This window comes from Tenebrio molitor, chromosome 1 (genome assembly GCF_963966145.1).
Source record: "Tenebrio molitor chromosome 1, icTenMoli1.1, whole genome shotgun sequence".
Taxonomy (NCBI): domain Eukaryota; kingdom Metazoa; phylum Arthropoda; class Insecta; order Coleoptera; family Tenebrionidae; genus Tenebrio; species Tenebrio molitor.
This window is the reverse complement of record NC_091046.1, coordinates 40,089,677-40,106,833: the sequence shown is the minus strand read 5'-3', so window position 1 is coordinate 40,106,833 and position 17,157 is coordinate 40,089,677. Positions and strand designations below refer to the sequence as shown.

Here is a 17,157-nt window from a genome sequence, read left to right as displayed (position 1 = left end):
TTTCTAAAACACCCAAAATAAAATGCTGGTTTAAATTTGAAATTTTTGTATCGCCCGGTTGACTACACCACACTCCCAACTCGGCTTTGTATTTCTTGCAAAATCATCAATTACAGCACAAATGAAATTTCGCAAATTCGCTGTTATGAATGATTTGTAAATAAAGCATCTGTACAATCAATTAAGAGAACAACACACAACATATAAGCAATTACCGAACGCAATTTGCCAAGGGATAACTGAGGTATCTGAGCCCCTGTGAATTATTTCCGCATGAATTACCTGTAACAGATGAGTACAGAGAGCTTTGTTTTTCGCATATTGGGTGGGTGTTATTGAGCCTTTCGATTTATTGCAGAGACCAGTGTTTTGATTCAGCCGAATGAATTACAGCGTACAAGACACTTTAAGAGATTAATTAAACAAAGTAAACTGGGTCAAACCAAGTCGTACGGAAAGTTGCTCTTGTACATTAATTTTCATTTCAAATTTAAGCACTACTTATTAGATTTTAATATGAGGAGAACGTCAGGAATTTATGGACGGCTTGAGCGCATCTGATTTTCGCTTTAATCTAGAGCAATCATGTTTTGATTCTGCGGTGAGTGAGAAACTTGTCGAAGTTGCGAAATATGTTTAGTTCTGCTAATAAGTTAATTGTCGGCGGCGACCAACATTATTAGCCGATGTTAACTAACTGAAACTGGATGCAATAAATGCGTGAAATTGTTCTGGTGCATGTGGGGGATTTACATGCAGTTGAGTTGGTAATGCAGGTAGCGTCTTGTAATGTAATTCGGGATTACCAACCAATTTCGAGCAAATTTTCGTGACCGTTCTCGAACACCTCAAAAGCGAGTGTTATCGCTGGCGTGAAGATGCAATTATGCAATTGCACTGTACATTAACCAAAACACATTAACACATTAAACTAATACGAGGTGCTTATCGCATAACGGTAATGTGCCTATATTAAATGATATGCTAATTGCCATATTTATGATTCATTCAAACGGAAGACTGCAAATTATAGCTAATGGTTTTGAGCTTCAGCTGCCGTTTAGTTCTTGCTCTTAATTTTTGTATTAACATTAACTAAGACCAATGATTCAAGAGTAATAATGAGCCTAACGAAATTTGTGATGCAACCAACATTACATTTGCCCCGATCATGATTTAATTTTGTAAAACATAGTCAACATGCTCATAATTACATTTGACAATTTTAATCAAAATCATGTGGAATAATTGCTTATCTTAACAATCTTTAGCCGTATGGGGGATGTGTATTGTTGGTTGCATCACAAATTTTGTTCGGGACATTATTACTCGTGAATCACCCCACTCACCCCGTCTTTGTGGTTATCTGTAATGGTTATTTTGTTTTTAAAAGAAACAAAAAGCTGAATTTGATATTTAATGACTGACATTTAAGCCGAAATGTCAGTATAAATGCCTTGAAGAAGGTAAACCTACGCTACGAGAAACTTAAATTTTAATAAAAGAAAAATCTGTGATTTATAGAACTTGTCACGTTTCTTTTCAAGACAGTGAATGATTGGCATTTATGCATAATTCCTAGCCTGGCACGTCTCTTGCATTTATTTATTTACGTATTGTGAGAAAATGTATTTGTTACTGAAGAACTCAAGAAGAAATAACATCAAAAATGTATCGGAAACGTCAATTTTGAAATAAATTGATGTCACTCAATAACCTCTTTCGTTTTATGGAACATTGTAAAAATTATGAATAGAAAATAAAATGGAATTTAACCCGGCAGATATCAGTTTTATTAAATTTAGTCATTTTTAATGTGACCATTTCTTCAATTTTTTAATTCCAGTTCTGCTTTGTAATATTTCTTATTAAATCAAAGAGCTGCATCAGAAAATACTCTGTCAATGTTAACTTTATGTGATTTCAGCCAATTGAGGAAACGTAAATTACGAAAACTTGCAGTACAAATCACTCGCTCTGTCTGTTCAGCAAACACCCAGTGTACCATTTGTTCGCGTAACAGGTCTTTCATGTCATTATAGCAGCAATGCTAGTGCTGTCTGGGCGCTATTCCAGCAGGAATTCCAAACTCGCAACTGAACTCGTCGACTTTTATTGTATTTTTAATTCAAGTATTGACGTTAGACGAGCGAGAAGTCGCCGAAAGTCACTTCGATATCAAGATCCCAACTTTTTGAATTAACTCCATCGAACAAAATAATAGGAAACTTCCTTAATAAACGATCCATAAATGCAGCGATAAACTGCTGCCAATTCCGCCCCCAGAACGCTTCTTGCGCAGCCCTAAAAATAACAGTTTTTTATTTGTACGGAGCAGGTAGGGATATTTAAATTCGTGACAAAACAGTTCCCCCATTATACAGTAATGGGTAATTTGTCGCAGTCAAAACAATGAAGACCACAAAAGTGTATGGCGGCTTCCATTTAGAAAATTAAAATCAACACTGCTCTGAATACGAATAAAACTCGGAGGTGGTGTACGTGCACCCCTAATTAGTATACGCGTTTAGTGCCGTATGAATATGCATTAATCTAAATATCTTGTTGCAGATAATCCCTCGCCTGCATGCTCACTAGTCAAGTACGCTGGCTGGGATGAACTCAATCCCACAGACATAGGAATGTGGACTTCTCTGGAGCTGGCCCAAGTTTTCATCGCACGTATGAGGTCAGCCTTGCTCGGATGCACTTAAATTTATGACAATTTCATCAATTAGAGTACCTTTGATCCTTTCAGAACATTCATGCACTCGTTTGTGGTATTTTAATGCGATGTTAGACCATCACGACTTTAGAGTCTTTCTAAAGGGTTGAAATTGTACGCGTCACAATAGCACGGTGCACTTCTCGAATAAACTTGCCAGCATTTTCGTTTAACCGGAAAATGCATCAACTTTGTATTTTAACAGTAAAAGATATGCAAAAGATCCATTATCCGCGTGCATTTTGTTGGATTCTTTTTAATCCCATTCTAACCTACTCTAAATCTATTGTTCGAAATTAAGATTGTGTTTAACTTTTATCGACAACTATAGTTCACGTTTACAAAGCTGAAGATAAAGTTAGTAAGCCTGAAAGTGCTCTGCCCCCAATCCCTCCAGAGCGTCATCCAAGATTCGAATAAACTAGCCCAAACAACATCAAATAATATAAACAATAAAAAAGTTATCGGATAAATCGATTTTCAACACTCAACTTCAAGAGTATTATATTACTTTGTATACTTTGTATTACTTCGGAGGAATTTTTTATAGGAAATTCTGTTATTTTCGTTAGATCTACCTAAATCCGAGAGTGGTTACTACTTCTGGGACAGCCTTATATAATTTTAGAAATATTGTTAATAAAATATCTACTTGTATTTGTTAAATTCTTTGGTTTCTACTCCGAAGGATCTTACTTCTACATTCAAAAAACTTTTTACATTTACTCTTTACTCACCTTATTTTTATTCTTTATTTAGATTAATTGTAGAAACATTTTTCCACATGCTTGTAATTTTTTTCTGATAGACTGTATTATTATTGTTGTCTTGATAAAATTTATACATCTCTTAAAATAAACTAAACTTTAACTAACCTTAGAGTATCTTACCAATTGTTTTACCGTCTCTTTAAGAGTGTCTTTTATATTTTACCGAATTCTGATAACTGCAATCCTAAAAAGCTCTATTTCAATTGATTTAAGACCGAGACGAAGTCGAGTCTGCAACTGGGCGAAGCACAAAAAGATCTTCTACACTAAATGATATGTGCGCTGCAATCAACAATTACTTAGATAAGGGCGGCTTTTAATTTGACAGTGTCGGATTTTTCGTATCTTTGCTAACTCAGCCAATAAACGTCAAACAACTGTCACTATGAATCAAATTTTAACGCAAAAATGGTTTTTACTTCAGAACAAAAGATTCTACTTACTTTCGTAATGGTGTTTTCAATTACTGTCTTTTAATTGTTGTTACTTAGAAACCTGTAACAAAACCCGTGATGACAGCTGGATTTTATCGATGTATTCCTCAGAGATTTTAAAGTGTATAAATGTTTTGCCTTATTTATTAGGGAAGTATTACCAATTACTAGAAACACAATTCAAACTTTTATTCACAAATTTATGGAAAAAGGCAACTCTCAACGGTCTAACAACAATTTAAAAATTTATAAAAAACAGTGTTCACACATTTGACATACATACAAAATGTCAGTAATACGTTTTCTTTCAAACGATTAATCAATTTTATCCCCATTTACAGTAGCCCTCAATACGTGTACGCTTTTTTTTTTTAATAGTGTATACATAATTCAAATCCGGTTACAAATACAAAGGCGCCATTTTCGACGGCTTGAAGATAAAAGATTGTTTTTCATTTAGCTAACATAATATTTTACATTTTCTGGATTGTAACACTACATTTTTTAAACTTCTCTTTCGGTTTCTTTCCACATCAATTAGTAAATAAGTATCGTATGAGCAAAAAGTCTTTGGATCGCGGTAGCCATTAAATGTAAAAACCATCTATAGAATTATTTACTTCTACTGTCCGTAGTTTTTATGTGTACTTCAAAGTAGTGCTAATCTCTCACGGAACTCATGTAAACATAAACGCGGCGAATAAATCCAATCACCATTTTCACCACGATTTCCATTACTGTAGTATGATTTAATAATAAAAATTGTATATTCTCTTTGAAACATTTTGAATTTAAACCTGCTAACTTGAAAGTTGTCAAATAAATGTCAAAAATCATAGAAATAAATAATTTCTAGATAGCTTGTTAATTCTACGACTACTCTGATCCAAAGACTTTTTGATTATACTACAGTGTGGAATAAAATGATTTACATCTAGTTACCTTTGGAATTTTTGCACATGTAAATTTTCCTGTACCGCTCTACTTTTTTTTTGAAGTGCCGAACTATTAGTTCTGTCAATAAATGTCATCAATCGAATTGACAATTGTTACAATTTACTAAATTGAATTAACAAACGTTGGTGGCCACTTTCAACACTAGCTGTGACTTGCTTTTGTTAGCTCCTTTTTAATTTCAATTTCTACTTTGCATTCATATCATCCCTTCGCAATAAATCACATTTGGAATTTTGGAATATTTTGAGGTTAGGCTTTCTTTTTTTTTTTGTAGAGCGGCATTTCGTATTTTTACAAGGGTAATGCAAAGGTAACTAGATCTAAATCATTTTATTCCACACTGTATATTTTTATGTACAAAATCTCTATTTTATGAAATTATGAAATATTGAAAATTGTCACCTTTCTTCTACCCCGCATTCCTTCAATTGTCTCTAAAAGGTGTTATTGTTATTTTTCTATGTATGTCTGTATGACACTTTCCGTACATTTTTGGCTATTCTATGATATTTTGTGTCTCTTTTTACCAGATTATGTATTTATGTATATGTTAGCAGCTAATTATGATGTTCATTTTTCGTAATATTTCTCACATTCTCTCAAGTACTTATCAATCTTTTAGAAATTGAAAATTTTTGATCCCATATTTACAACAACTTATAATTAAAGAAAAACCATATTTTCCATTAGCCTCGACAACTTTTTATTTTTTTTTATTTTTGCTTTTTTAGCAAGCTCACCTTCTTAGTATTTGTCTTATTTACTGATATACGTATTTACTTATTTATTTATAGCTCTTATTTTAACTGTCTTTTCATTTTAATTTTTTTCTAATTTCTTATTATCTCAATTTTATGAAGAATGGTGCGGTGTGCACCATTGTTTTCATTTGTTTTGTATTCTTGAAAATATCCAAACCCATTTTACTTTAAAAAATTACTGAGTAAATGAGAAAATTATTGAGACCAACAAGAGCTTCTAAATTTCTTGTTGTCTTGTTTCATATTTTGTGTTTATTGCATAAAGTATACATATACTTTTATAGACGAATTTATTCAATTACTACAACACATTTATTTATTTTCTGCCCAATAATCTTGAATTTCAAGAGAAATACTGCACCACAAATAAGTCAAGACGTGTAATTGGTTTTACTTTGATAAAATAGAAATATGACCGAGAGTGACTTCTAACTGAGTGCGTTCAAACTTGGAAAACTCTTTGCTGGAATTACACGTTCACCCAAAAACTAGTGTAAAAGTTCTTCGGCCGAAGCTTTCAAATTCCTGCAGCAGACATCACGTTTACTTTTATTCGCATAATATGCATACAGAACGAGATTATTCTAGATGTATGCAAGCACCTAATCAGTGATTCTGAAACGTAGACGAACTCATTTGATCCTCCTCTCGCTTTGCCATTTTCAATTTCGGCGTACATGAAAGACTCGAATGTGTCGTCTTTTATTGAAATTCAACTTTAATACTCGATACGATTCGGAGGTCTCAAATAAAAACCACCGAATGGAGGTAATGTGTCAGTGAAAAAATAATTAACGACGACAGAAATACTTTTAGCGAAATACGTGTTGGGTCGATGCCAATGGAACTGAATATACATGAGCGTTTATTGGTTGCATAAATCTTCCAGGCGAATTTTATTTACGCAAGAGGGTAAATCAAGCAGAAGGAAGAGGGCGGACGGTGTTTCCTCGCATTGCCATAAACCGAGACGATCACAAACAATATTATTTCGCGATGATAAATGTCAGCACGCACCTGGAAAATAATAAAATGAAGCTAATTCTTTTTTAATTGTGTGGAAATCCACATTTAGTTGTGGGAAGCTCTCTCAATTCCAGGAAAGATATTTTATTTTGCAGCGAGTTGCTGCTATATGAAGAAATCACTTTCTGTAAAACGATCGGAACCTCGACGCAGTGGGACGGTCTCATAAATAAAATACTACAACCCCAACTATAAAAGCTCTTTAGGTTAAATTAACGAGACGTTCTGAACGTGTACTGATCGCGTCGGATTTATATCTCTATCCGATCTCGACTTATTTACTTTTAAAAATTATTCCCGTTCCAGTTTAGACAAAAGATTTTTTCAATGATTTATTGCTCCATTCTAAAAACAAATTCTTCATGGCGCACCTACAAAAGCAATTTCCAAGTAGTCTGATATAGTTTCCTAGTGGGTCGTATCGTAAATAGAAATCTGCAAGAACTTACAAAGTTGGTGCTTGACGTGCCAAGTGATAAATTGTTAATCTTTCCACGTTCCTCCGGCGTTCTACTCGAATCGATACATCATGGTAACTAGCTACATATATTTCAAAATGGTAAATGGTTCCACTAAATGAAACATACATAAAATTCGAGCTTTAAAAAACGTGAGGGGCTTTATTAATATTTGCTTTCAGGGGCGCTGCATCAACATCTTGATCCGCAGAAATTCCATCGCTCACTATTTCTATTTTAAAATATCATTCCGGCAGCTTCTGTATTATCTGCAAATCTTTCAATTTCCTGATAATTTCCCGGTCGGGATTCTTTCAACGTGCAGTTTCACCACCCCCACACATTTAATTATTCGAATGTGATGAATCGCGGCTATGGTGCGGAGTGTCGTATTTATGACAGCTTCGCTTTAATTAACTGTTGTTAAAAAAATGCGCCTTAAATTTCAATGCGGACGTGAATCAAAACTTCCAAATCATTCATCTTCATGCACGACAATTAGTGTCTCGAGACTTTTCCTCTTATTTTTCACTTTTTGTAATAAATGATGCCCAGATACTATTTATCTTTAAGATTTATTAATGTTATCGTCGGACTTTTATTACTTGACATCTCTTTTGTCAATTTATAACAATCCTGGCTTGTGCCTTGCTGTAAACAGGGTTCATTAAAAGGGTAGATACGCGTTGTTAAGTAAACGCTCCATAGGAAATAAACCGGTCGGAAAAAATCTGTTCATTATGAAAGAGAGAACATTAATTTTTGGAAAGGGCGCGGCGACAGGATTTCCAAAATATTCGGGGGTTTCAGGATTCGCGCTTCCATGAATTATTTATAAACATCTCGTTAAAATACTGTCTTTTGAACCGTTACACTTTCTTCAGTATGAAAGATAATTCACAACTTTCACGAACTGTGAGCGCTTTCATGAATGTGGTTCCCGCCGTTTAGCTTTAATCTGGCTCGTGGCGTTTTTACTTTTCAGCTTTTGTGCTGAAATGCACAAAATTGATCTCTGGTTTCAGTTTAAACTCGCTAGAGCGGCGTTTAGAATCCCGATGGGAACCACGAGATCTTGTGTCTTCTAATAGAAGAACTATGTTGAATTAAAAATATGAAAAATAAGAAAAATCGCGGTTGCCTCATGTAACTTAGCATACACTTCTCGTTTGAAAAGAAGGCAATTCCATTTTCCCCGTCTGTTGATTCATGTACAAGTCTCTTCCCTCGAGACATTTTAAATACACGGCTTGTAAAAAAATACTAAATCTTTCTCTGACGTTGTACGCTAAGAATAAGAATGAGACGCAAAACAGCACTTAACACAAGCAAATATGTTTGAGATTACACTTTAGGGGTTCTGCACATAAATATCTAAAAACGTTTTTCTGTAGAGAATTCCAAGGGAGTATCATTTGTTAACGCAAATGTACAAATCAATCTGCATAAAAAAAAATTCTTTATACCATACTGTTATTAGGATTTATCAGTACTCAATGCTTGATTGATATGATACCCATAACAGACTAGGCCGTTATTCAAAATTATCAGACCGAGGCCGTTATTTTTGCTACCGTTGCTACGGTTACGGCACAGATGACAACTAAATTTAATTTTTGAAGTAAAGAGAAATGTCAGTCTTACAAATAAATCATCGTTAAATGTTAAGTATTATTGATATAAAGAAAACTATAAAACAACATACGGCCGATATGGATATAACAGACTCGGTTGATTATAAAATCTCGGCTCTGCCTCGATTTTACAATATCTCAACCTCGTCTGTTACATAACCCATATCGGCCTAATACCGTTATATACTATGAAAATTGAGATAAATACTTGGTAAATAGTATATTTGAATTTTTTCAGTATGACTAAAATATCATCAAATCAAATTATTATTAAGAAATATAAAATTTAAAAGATTGAAGTACACATTTTGCCGGTTTATAATTAACAAATTTTCACTGAATGAAAATAGATGAAATGCCATTACGTGACTGAAAATATTCTTTAGATATAATATAACGATTAGGAACAAAATCTCAAGAATAATTTTTTTCAAGACCTACCAAAAATAGCATCTCACGTGGGTTGTTGCGTTTCAGCTTGGTATCACACCTCAACTTTACAATACCCATTGACACGACAATAAAGAGCTATAAAAATTCTTTGCGGTTTCGCATACCGTAAGCACTGCTTTGAAAGTTGCTGTCACACAAGAATCTTAACTCTGCCTAATATATTTATCCCTAAATGTTTCTGAAGAAAAATTTTCTAAACTTAAGCTCACATCATAATTACAACAATTAATGTGTCAAGAAATTACCCTAGATAAAAATTTCTCAAAGTGTATATCTTGTCCAAGACTTCTCAAGATTTTTTTTATTGTTTACACCATAAAATTTCATAATGATTTTATCGCACAACTAGTCTAAATTAATTTTATTTGGGCCCAAGCGTGTATGGTACAAGAATTCCTTTAATTTAAAAAGATTGGGAAATTCTGTATTATATTTTACACCATATTAGGTATATTATGTAAAAAGCAAACAAATCAGAGCAGGCGTGGCAAATTATCGGTCATGTCGTAGCGGAATCCTATGCAAATAAGCGTTCAATGCATGGGCGTAGACAATTTGTGGTCAAAAACGCTACTTTATAATAAATCATACCTCATGAATTTAAGACGTTGAAAATATAATTGTGCATTTTATTATTATCATCTGATAATGGAGAGAATTTGTAAAATCAACAAGAGCAACGTTTTACATAAGAATGGGTTATTTACCAGTTTTATTGCCAAACGCGACACCATTGATAAGCAGATTTTTCGGTAAAATGTCAAAGAAATCTCAGTTTTAAAGCAACAGTGTTGATGTTAACCTTGAAAAAAAGGTTTTGATTTGGGCAAAGTTTACGGACGTTTCCTGTAATTGTAAGCAACAATTATCAGTCACACAATAAGTGGTAAAATGAGTTTTAAAATTAATAATTAATTTTTCGATAGGTAGGCAACCAATAAAACGACTGTGTATAGCAAGCATACATATATATGTGTACGATTGAGGTAAAACAGACGTTTCGATAAAACAAAAATGTGGTAGCACCTTTGTTTTCTTGTTGATCACTCTATACTTTTACTGTATTTTTACTTCTTAATTTAATTCGCTGTGAATGAAATTCCAATTTTATCATTTTTAAGTAATTAAGTACTTGAGGTCCTTAAATACGTCTCATAGAGCTTTAGATAATTGTCCAATTAATTTATCTTACTTTCCAAAATTTCTCTGCGTTCTTCTTTTTTCATTGCTCCTTTCATTTTTCCGCCCTCAGTTCTGCAGACTTCACACATCATTTCCTTCGTCCTTCGAAAATCTTTAATTAAATACAGTGGATTCCACTTAATTGGCACGTCAAGAAAGAACTAATTTGTCTCAATTAAGTGGTCGCTTTAATTATACGAATTTGCATATAACGAATTTAAGATACTTCTCTCCAAGACAATTACTTTCGGCTATTTTGTTACAAAGGTAACAACTTATTGAATCGAGAAAAAAATCATGACCGTTGCCACAAACTAAGATACTTTTACGCCGTGACCGGCCACTTTATCACAAACAATAAATTGTTAATGCTTTATGGATTTGTTCCTATTTTTGAACATCTGTGTGAAATAAATTGATGTCTCAATCAACCCAAACCCGGTATAACTCCATTTTGTTTCCTGGGTCCGAGGATATTTTCCCATTGTCCGAGAGTCCAGTCACTGAGAGATAATCCAGTGAATAATTTTTCCAGGTCACTAAAATGGCGTCTTACATCCGATTCCTTCAATGAACGTTTTACACCAAAGGTTTTATTGATTTTCCTTATTAAATCTTTCCTGGCCCAATTTCCGATTCATGACACATTCATTATCTATCAGCGAAAATGTAAAAAAAATTAAGAAATTAGGAAATAAAAATGTAAATCCTCACTTTCCATATTTTATCGGTCTTGTGTTTTTCATAATTAATTCTTACTATTTACCATTTGCTACTAAAAAAAGTCTCCATTAATAGTTATTTAAAAAGTAGTAAAAAGACCAAAAAGTGCATCTTTTTCGTCCGAGTCTGAATAAACAGGCGAGATACACAACTGCAAAGCACAAAGCATCAATGAAAACATATTAACAATTTTTTTATAGTACACATTTGTTATTAGCTTGCCAACAAAACTAAAAATTTACGGTTTGCAATACAATTATTTATTTACATAATTTATGGTGACAAGATCGGTATGGTGATCGGTTTTTTCGGTTTCATCATTAACTTACTAAACAGACCAACAGATGGCGCCACATCAGCGTCCGAAAAAGTGCGTCCGAAAAAGAGTTACTTTTCGTCCCCTTCTGAGTACGTAAAATTACAGATAGTGGGACTTTAATTTTTTAAACTTGTTATTTTTTATTTATATACCGTGAAAACGTTTAAAATAATCTGTTTTTGAACAGTAAACCAATTAACGACAGCCACTCTAGAGGGGTCACATTTTTTGCACACGATCATTTGCATACTGTTTGGTCAAAAAACAATGGATCTTGTTGCTCGCATGATCGTTCAGTATTCCAACAACAGTTTCGCCGTGTTGGATAAACTTTTCTTGATCACCTTTGCCGCCCCCGTTGCATAAAAATCACTTGACTCTAGGCGGGTTGAAAGCAAAAGTAAAACAGTACGAATTAAGTTGTGAAGAAGTTTTGTTTGTCCTCGATAAGTTTTCAGTTTTTACTTAATTAAAAGTAAACTTGTATTTATGACGGGCTTTCTCTCTCCAGAAAAGTTTCCTTTCCAGATTACCTCGGTACGTTTTTTGTATTTAAAATTGATAAATTATGACGAGCGAGGATTTTAGAAGTGGATTTTATTTAACATTAAAGCTCCGGTGCGTAATTCGGGAATAAAAGCTTGAAGTGTATGTTCTCGAAATGGGATTTTATGAGCCCCTAAATTACATTCAAGAAACTGACTTGTGCATTTGGCTTAAAATGAGTCTCGACATGTTTTAAGAATCGTTATCAAACCGCAATAAAGCCGCGGCAAATTTATGCGAGGACATTTCGCGGTGTTTCCGTCAACGTCGCGGCGAATTCATTTCTACTCCGTAACACAACCGTAAAAGATTTGTCTTAAACCCACCGCAACTTCCTTGTTTACCTAAATTTAATTATTAAGTTACAAAGAGAACTTCCCGCAAACTGTTGTTGTGGTTTTGTCTATTCCCGTCCTAGTCGCGAAATAATAGAAAAATTCGACTTCACGGCTGGAGGTCCTTAACTCGATGTATAAAAGCTTCATTTCCGAAATCGATACCGAAAGACAACATCGCTTTTATTTGGGGTGTTAATATTGACTTTTTCAGGATAAACAGCTTTAAAGCTTATGGACGTGGAATGGCCGAAAGCTTTCAAAGCACGACCTTCCGACTTGGCCGAATTAATCCTAATTCGTTTTGAAAATCTAGTCGAAAAATGCTTTCGGTTAAATTCAAATTAGCTCAGTCGGGGCCAAGGAAGTTGTTCGACGCAATTTCACAGTGTAAGTTTTAACTGTCGCAAGGGGGAGATCAAGAGGTTTGCCCTCAGTAATTATCGAGTGTATTATGTCGTTGATGAAGTTTCGGGAGACCTGGTGGTCAAACTCACATGCCCATGTAATTAAATTGGGCACAGTCGAATTAAAATATAATAAGCCGAAATTTAATCACACACCGGAGCCGGTCCCTGCGAACTAGTGCGAACCGCCCCGATAAAGTTTTTAGACGCAATAACAATGTCGCTGCTCCGGCAATTAAAATTAAAACCGGAATAAATCAAACCGACCGGAACTGGGAAGTTTTCGGTTTAAGGCCGCGATAAAATTCCGGATATTGAAAGTTATCCAGGTTTAGCATTCTAGTCCGCGTCATTAAGCAGAGGATATCTATGTAAATGAAACCGTGGCCGGGAGCTATTAAAGACATCCGAAAGTCAGGCCAACTTATAATATTAACTTGTTCATATTTCTGCAATCCCCTTTTCATACTACATAACAGAAACTCCAAGTTAACTTCTGAATAAGTTTAGAGCTGTACGGACGAATCCTGTTTAGTCGTCGCGACTGAAATCCCCTGTAATAACTTTACAGCTACACGCGTGAATTATATTTCCATCAAACTTGGGATTTACTTGTGAAATTGCAGCTCTCTATATGATATACCGGCTTTGATGCTAATAAGCGACGCTCTTTAAACATTCAATAAACAAAATCGTGCACGAAATTTATCATATAAATTGTCCTCGATGATAAAGGTGCTGCAGGATACAATGGAATGGAGGCGCTGGCAGCGGCTTATTACGGATGCATTAGCAGACACAATGAACTACATTACAACCCTAATGTTATCAAATGAAAAAAAATATAAACAACACTCTCACGACTACAAACGTCGCTGTTTTAACTTCTTTGGCACTTTGTTAAAAACAACACTTTCCAGAAATATAAAATATTTTTTAGGAATCCTTAATGAAAAAGGTAATTTTACTCCCAAGCGGACGAAAAGTAACTCTTTTTCGGACGCACTTTTTCGTACGTACTTTTTCGTACGCACTTTTTTGGACGCTGACCGTGGCGCCATCTCGGCTGCGCCTCGCTAGGAAACCCAGAGTCGGACGAAAAAAATGCGCTAGGTTGTCTTTCAGGTTTCAGGGACGAGGCGAAGCCGAGTGCCTGATTAGTTGGAGCGCTGCAAAAAATCTAATATTTGTATTAGACTTTTCGGCTGACGAAATGTTTTATTTTGCACTTCTACTTCTTCATTCTTTTGGATACCTCTTCATTTCCTTAATTTTATTTCGCATTTAGTTAGAATTCTTCAATCATTTCTAGTTTAGCCACCACCATTCGATCGTTTTTCAGATGTCTCTAAGATATATTTAGTGAATCTGGTAATGTTTTGTATGTTCTGGAGTCACCAGGCGTCCAAAAAGTTGAGCCATCGCTCTCCCGCCGCGAAACACACAACTCGCAAAAATTGGCAACGTAAAACACTACAATACCATAAACCGAATAAATCATCCAGCATTTAAAATACACTTCCCCGATTCGGGTCCAACTTCTGAAATGATTAAGTGTGAAACGAAAAGAAAATATTGGCAAGTATCCATTCAGTGGACTCGGCGAAGATATGAAAGAAGCTTTATGGTGCGTTCAACCATCGAGATATGAAAAAGTCTGCCTCACTTGTCTTCTCCAACCTGAAAATCGCCCAACACAAATTAGAAATTATTCGAACAGAATAAAAAAAGTTGAAAGGATGCGTGGACATTTTTTTCGTCGGCGGAAAACTATATCCCGACATGTGATAAGCTGGGAAATTGTATTGGGATTAAGGGGATTCCTTGCCAGTTCACTTCAAAAAGAACGGAGCAGGCTTAATTTAAATCGCGAAAAAATCAATTCGTGTCCGATCGCCAAAAGGGCTGTAAAAAATATGTATGTGGTGTGGTACAAACGACCACATAAAATATTTATAGGCAATGTTTATTGATTTTATCGGGGCTATTACTTGAGAATATAGTCTTTGAGTGGCTAGTAAAACAACAATTTTCATAAATCAAAGTTGCTGGCAAATCCAGAGTTAACACAAGCACAAGTAATTAGCTCAAAGACGCACTCTTGGAGCGGTTTAGCAGCGAGTGAAGGCAAAGAGATTCTTGTGACTATGTGGGCCGAATCTGGTATAAAACTCAGATAGGTCAACAGTTTCATCCCTCATTATGCGGGTGGTTTAAAGTCATTGTAGCATCACACAAATGTAAAAAGTTTTCTGATCTTTCTGTTATCGTCTTAATTAGTTTTAAGCCGATAATAATAATTTTCTGGTTTGTAAGTCCAAGTGTATGTTATCTGAAAAGCACAAAGCTTTTGTGAAGAAAAATTTCATAATACAGGTTGGGATATGACGTAAAAATTTCCACTTCTATCAGAAATTTTAGTTTTTCATTGCATTTGATTAGAATGTTTGAACTTTGTGAAAAGGTCAGAGGTTACATAAAAAATACACAAACCAATGTCGGGATGTAGGAGTGAAGGTCAGACAATGAGTCATATTTCACAAGAAGATGTCGGAAATTGTTACACCCACAACATTTCAAACAAGATTTTTGAAATTGAATTTCTCTTAATAAAAACTGATTTTACTGAGTGATGGATGTCCTTTTTGAATAAACAGATTCCAGTTCATTTCAGTGTTTCGTTATTGCACAGTTCCGCAACAATATTTACGCTTTAGGATAATACGATAGCCCCCACTATTTTAATGTAGGTCACCTGTAAACGTGTTAGCAATAACAATAATCAAATAAGAAGGGTTAAATCTCATTCCGGGACTATGTGTACCAATTTATTATTTATTAGAAGATTGGGTTATCCCTTTCTGCATCGACCGTCTTATGATTTATTAATAAAGTTGTTTTGCTTGCGGAAGTCTGAAATAAAGATACAGTTTTTCCACCTTGGGATATTCATATGTGTCGTACTTATGGCACTTTTGGTAGTGTTTACCAGACTGCACAGTGTTCTCGCATAAGGAAAATGTCATAACATGCAATGACAAAACAGCTTTTTGGATTGCCGTCTTTTGTCCAATTTTTTCTTGCATGCAAGAAATCTGGGAAATTGGAGGATGAGTTATTATTTCCCGCCCAAACTGATTGAATTCTGAAAATGTTTCTCACACAGGAAATGGAAGTGATGATATTTTGCTAACATGTTTTAATTCAAATTTATCTTAAATCTATTCATCTGACACAAATGCGAAATTAAAAATGAAATTTCTCCGCTTGTTTTGATTAAAGGTTGCAATTCCTCTCAACAAATAATTGATATAACGAAAGTGATTCATCATTTAACTAAATAAATCAGTTGATGTTTTTTTTTTGAACTCACTACCTCCAAAATGATATTTCGCGACCGCATAGTAGTGCGCGAAATCCATGTTCGCGCACTACCATGCGGTCGCAGGACATTTTGAAGCACTAGTGCGCGAAATCGACGTTCGCGCACTAGTGAGAATGCTTTTTGGAAGATTGAGAAAAAGCATTCCCCTTTTTGAGCATTCTGAAAATAATCTGACTTAAAAATAATAAATTGTGGCTTACGAAGCACCATTTCTCTATTAATTCCATTGACATTTTGGCAAGCGTATGGCCAAGCGCCATCTTATTCACAAAGGGTATACGACAAATCAGACATAATGTTCGTTTCAAAAAATATTGTACGAACTTCGATGCGAAAAAAACGTATTCAGCACATTAGTGCAAATAAAGCACTCGCTCCTTCGTCGCTCGTGCCTCAAATAATGCGCTTATGCGGGAAAAATGTCTTCTCGCACTCATTTCATAAATAACTATTTTTAAATAGTAAAAACTTCGTAGTTTATAAAGACAATTAAACAAACAAAAACCTTGATATAGAAACAAAAGACTAAGAAATATCGTAACTGTCAAAACAGATATTTATTGTAACGATTCTGAAACGATTTTTTAAATTTAGGAAACAAACAGTGATGTTTAAGGGTTAAATCTAGCAAACAGAGAGCTTCCTTAGTACTTTGAACCTGATGTTATCGATATCAGAGACAGAAATACAACTGGAGTTTCATCCTAATGGAACAGGACATTTCATCTTAATTTTCTTTTTCTTGATAGCACCGCGCACTGTTAACTCTTCCTCCCAATCCTCTTAAAAATTAATTAACAATTTTTTTTCAATACTTTTATCCCATAATAAATTTCAATGGCAAAAGGTGTCAAAAGACACAATTTGAAAACCCGATCAATTTGCTTTACAGTGGTATTTTTATGTTTGTATTTTAAGCAGTAATATTAACTGAAAAAGCATTCTTAAGAAATTATGCTTACAAGAGCTTTTTAATCAGATAATTTTCTACAAATTTTCAACGAAAACTTGTCTAGAATCTTGATATACGATTTTGTTAGTT

The 17,157-nt window shown here is 34.5% G+C and overlaps 1 protein-coding gene across 1 annotated transcript in view; it reads left to right on the top strand.

Moving 5' to 3' along the window:
• Positions 1-17,157, top strand: part of LOC138136198 (voltage-dependent calcium channel gamma-7 subunit-like) — a 67,316-nt gene that overhangs the window by 30,419 nt on the left and 19,740 nt on the right. Inside the window, exon 3 of the mRNA XM_069055259.1 lies at positions 2,572-2,689. Coding sequence (XP_068911360.1) covers positions 2,572-2,689 — 118 coding nt within the window. The remainder of the gene's footprint in view (positions 1-2,571; positions 2,690-17,157) is intronic.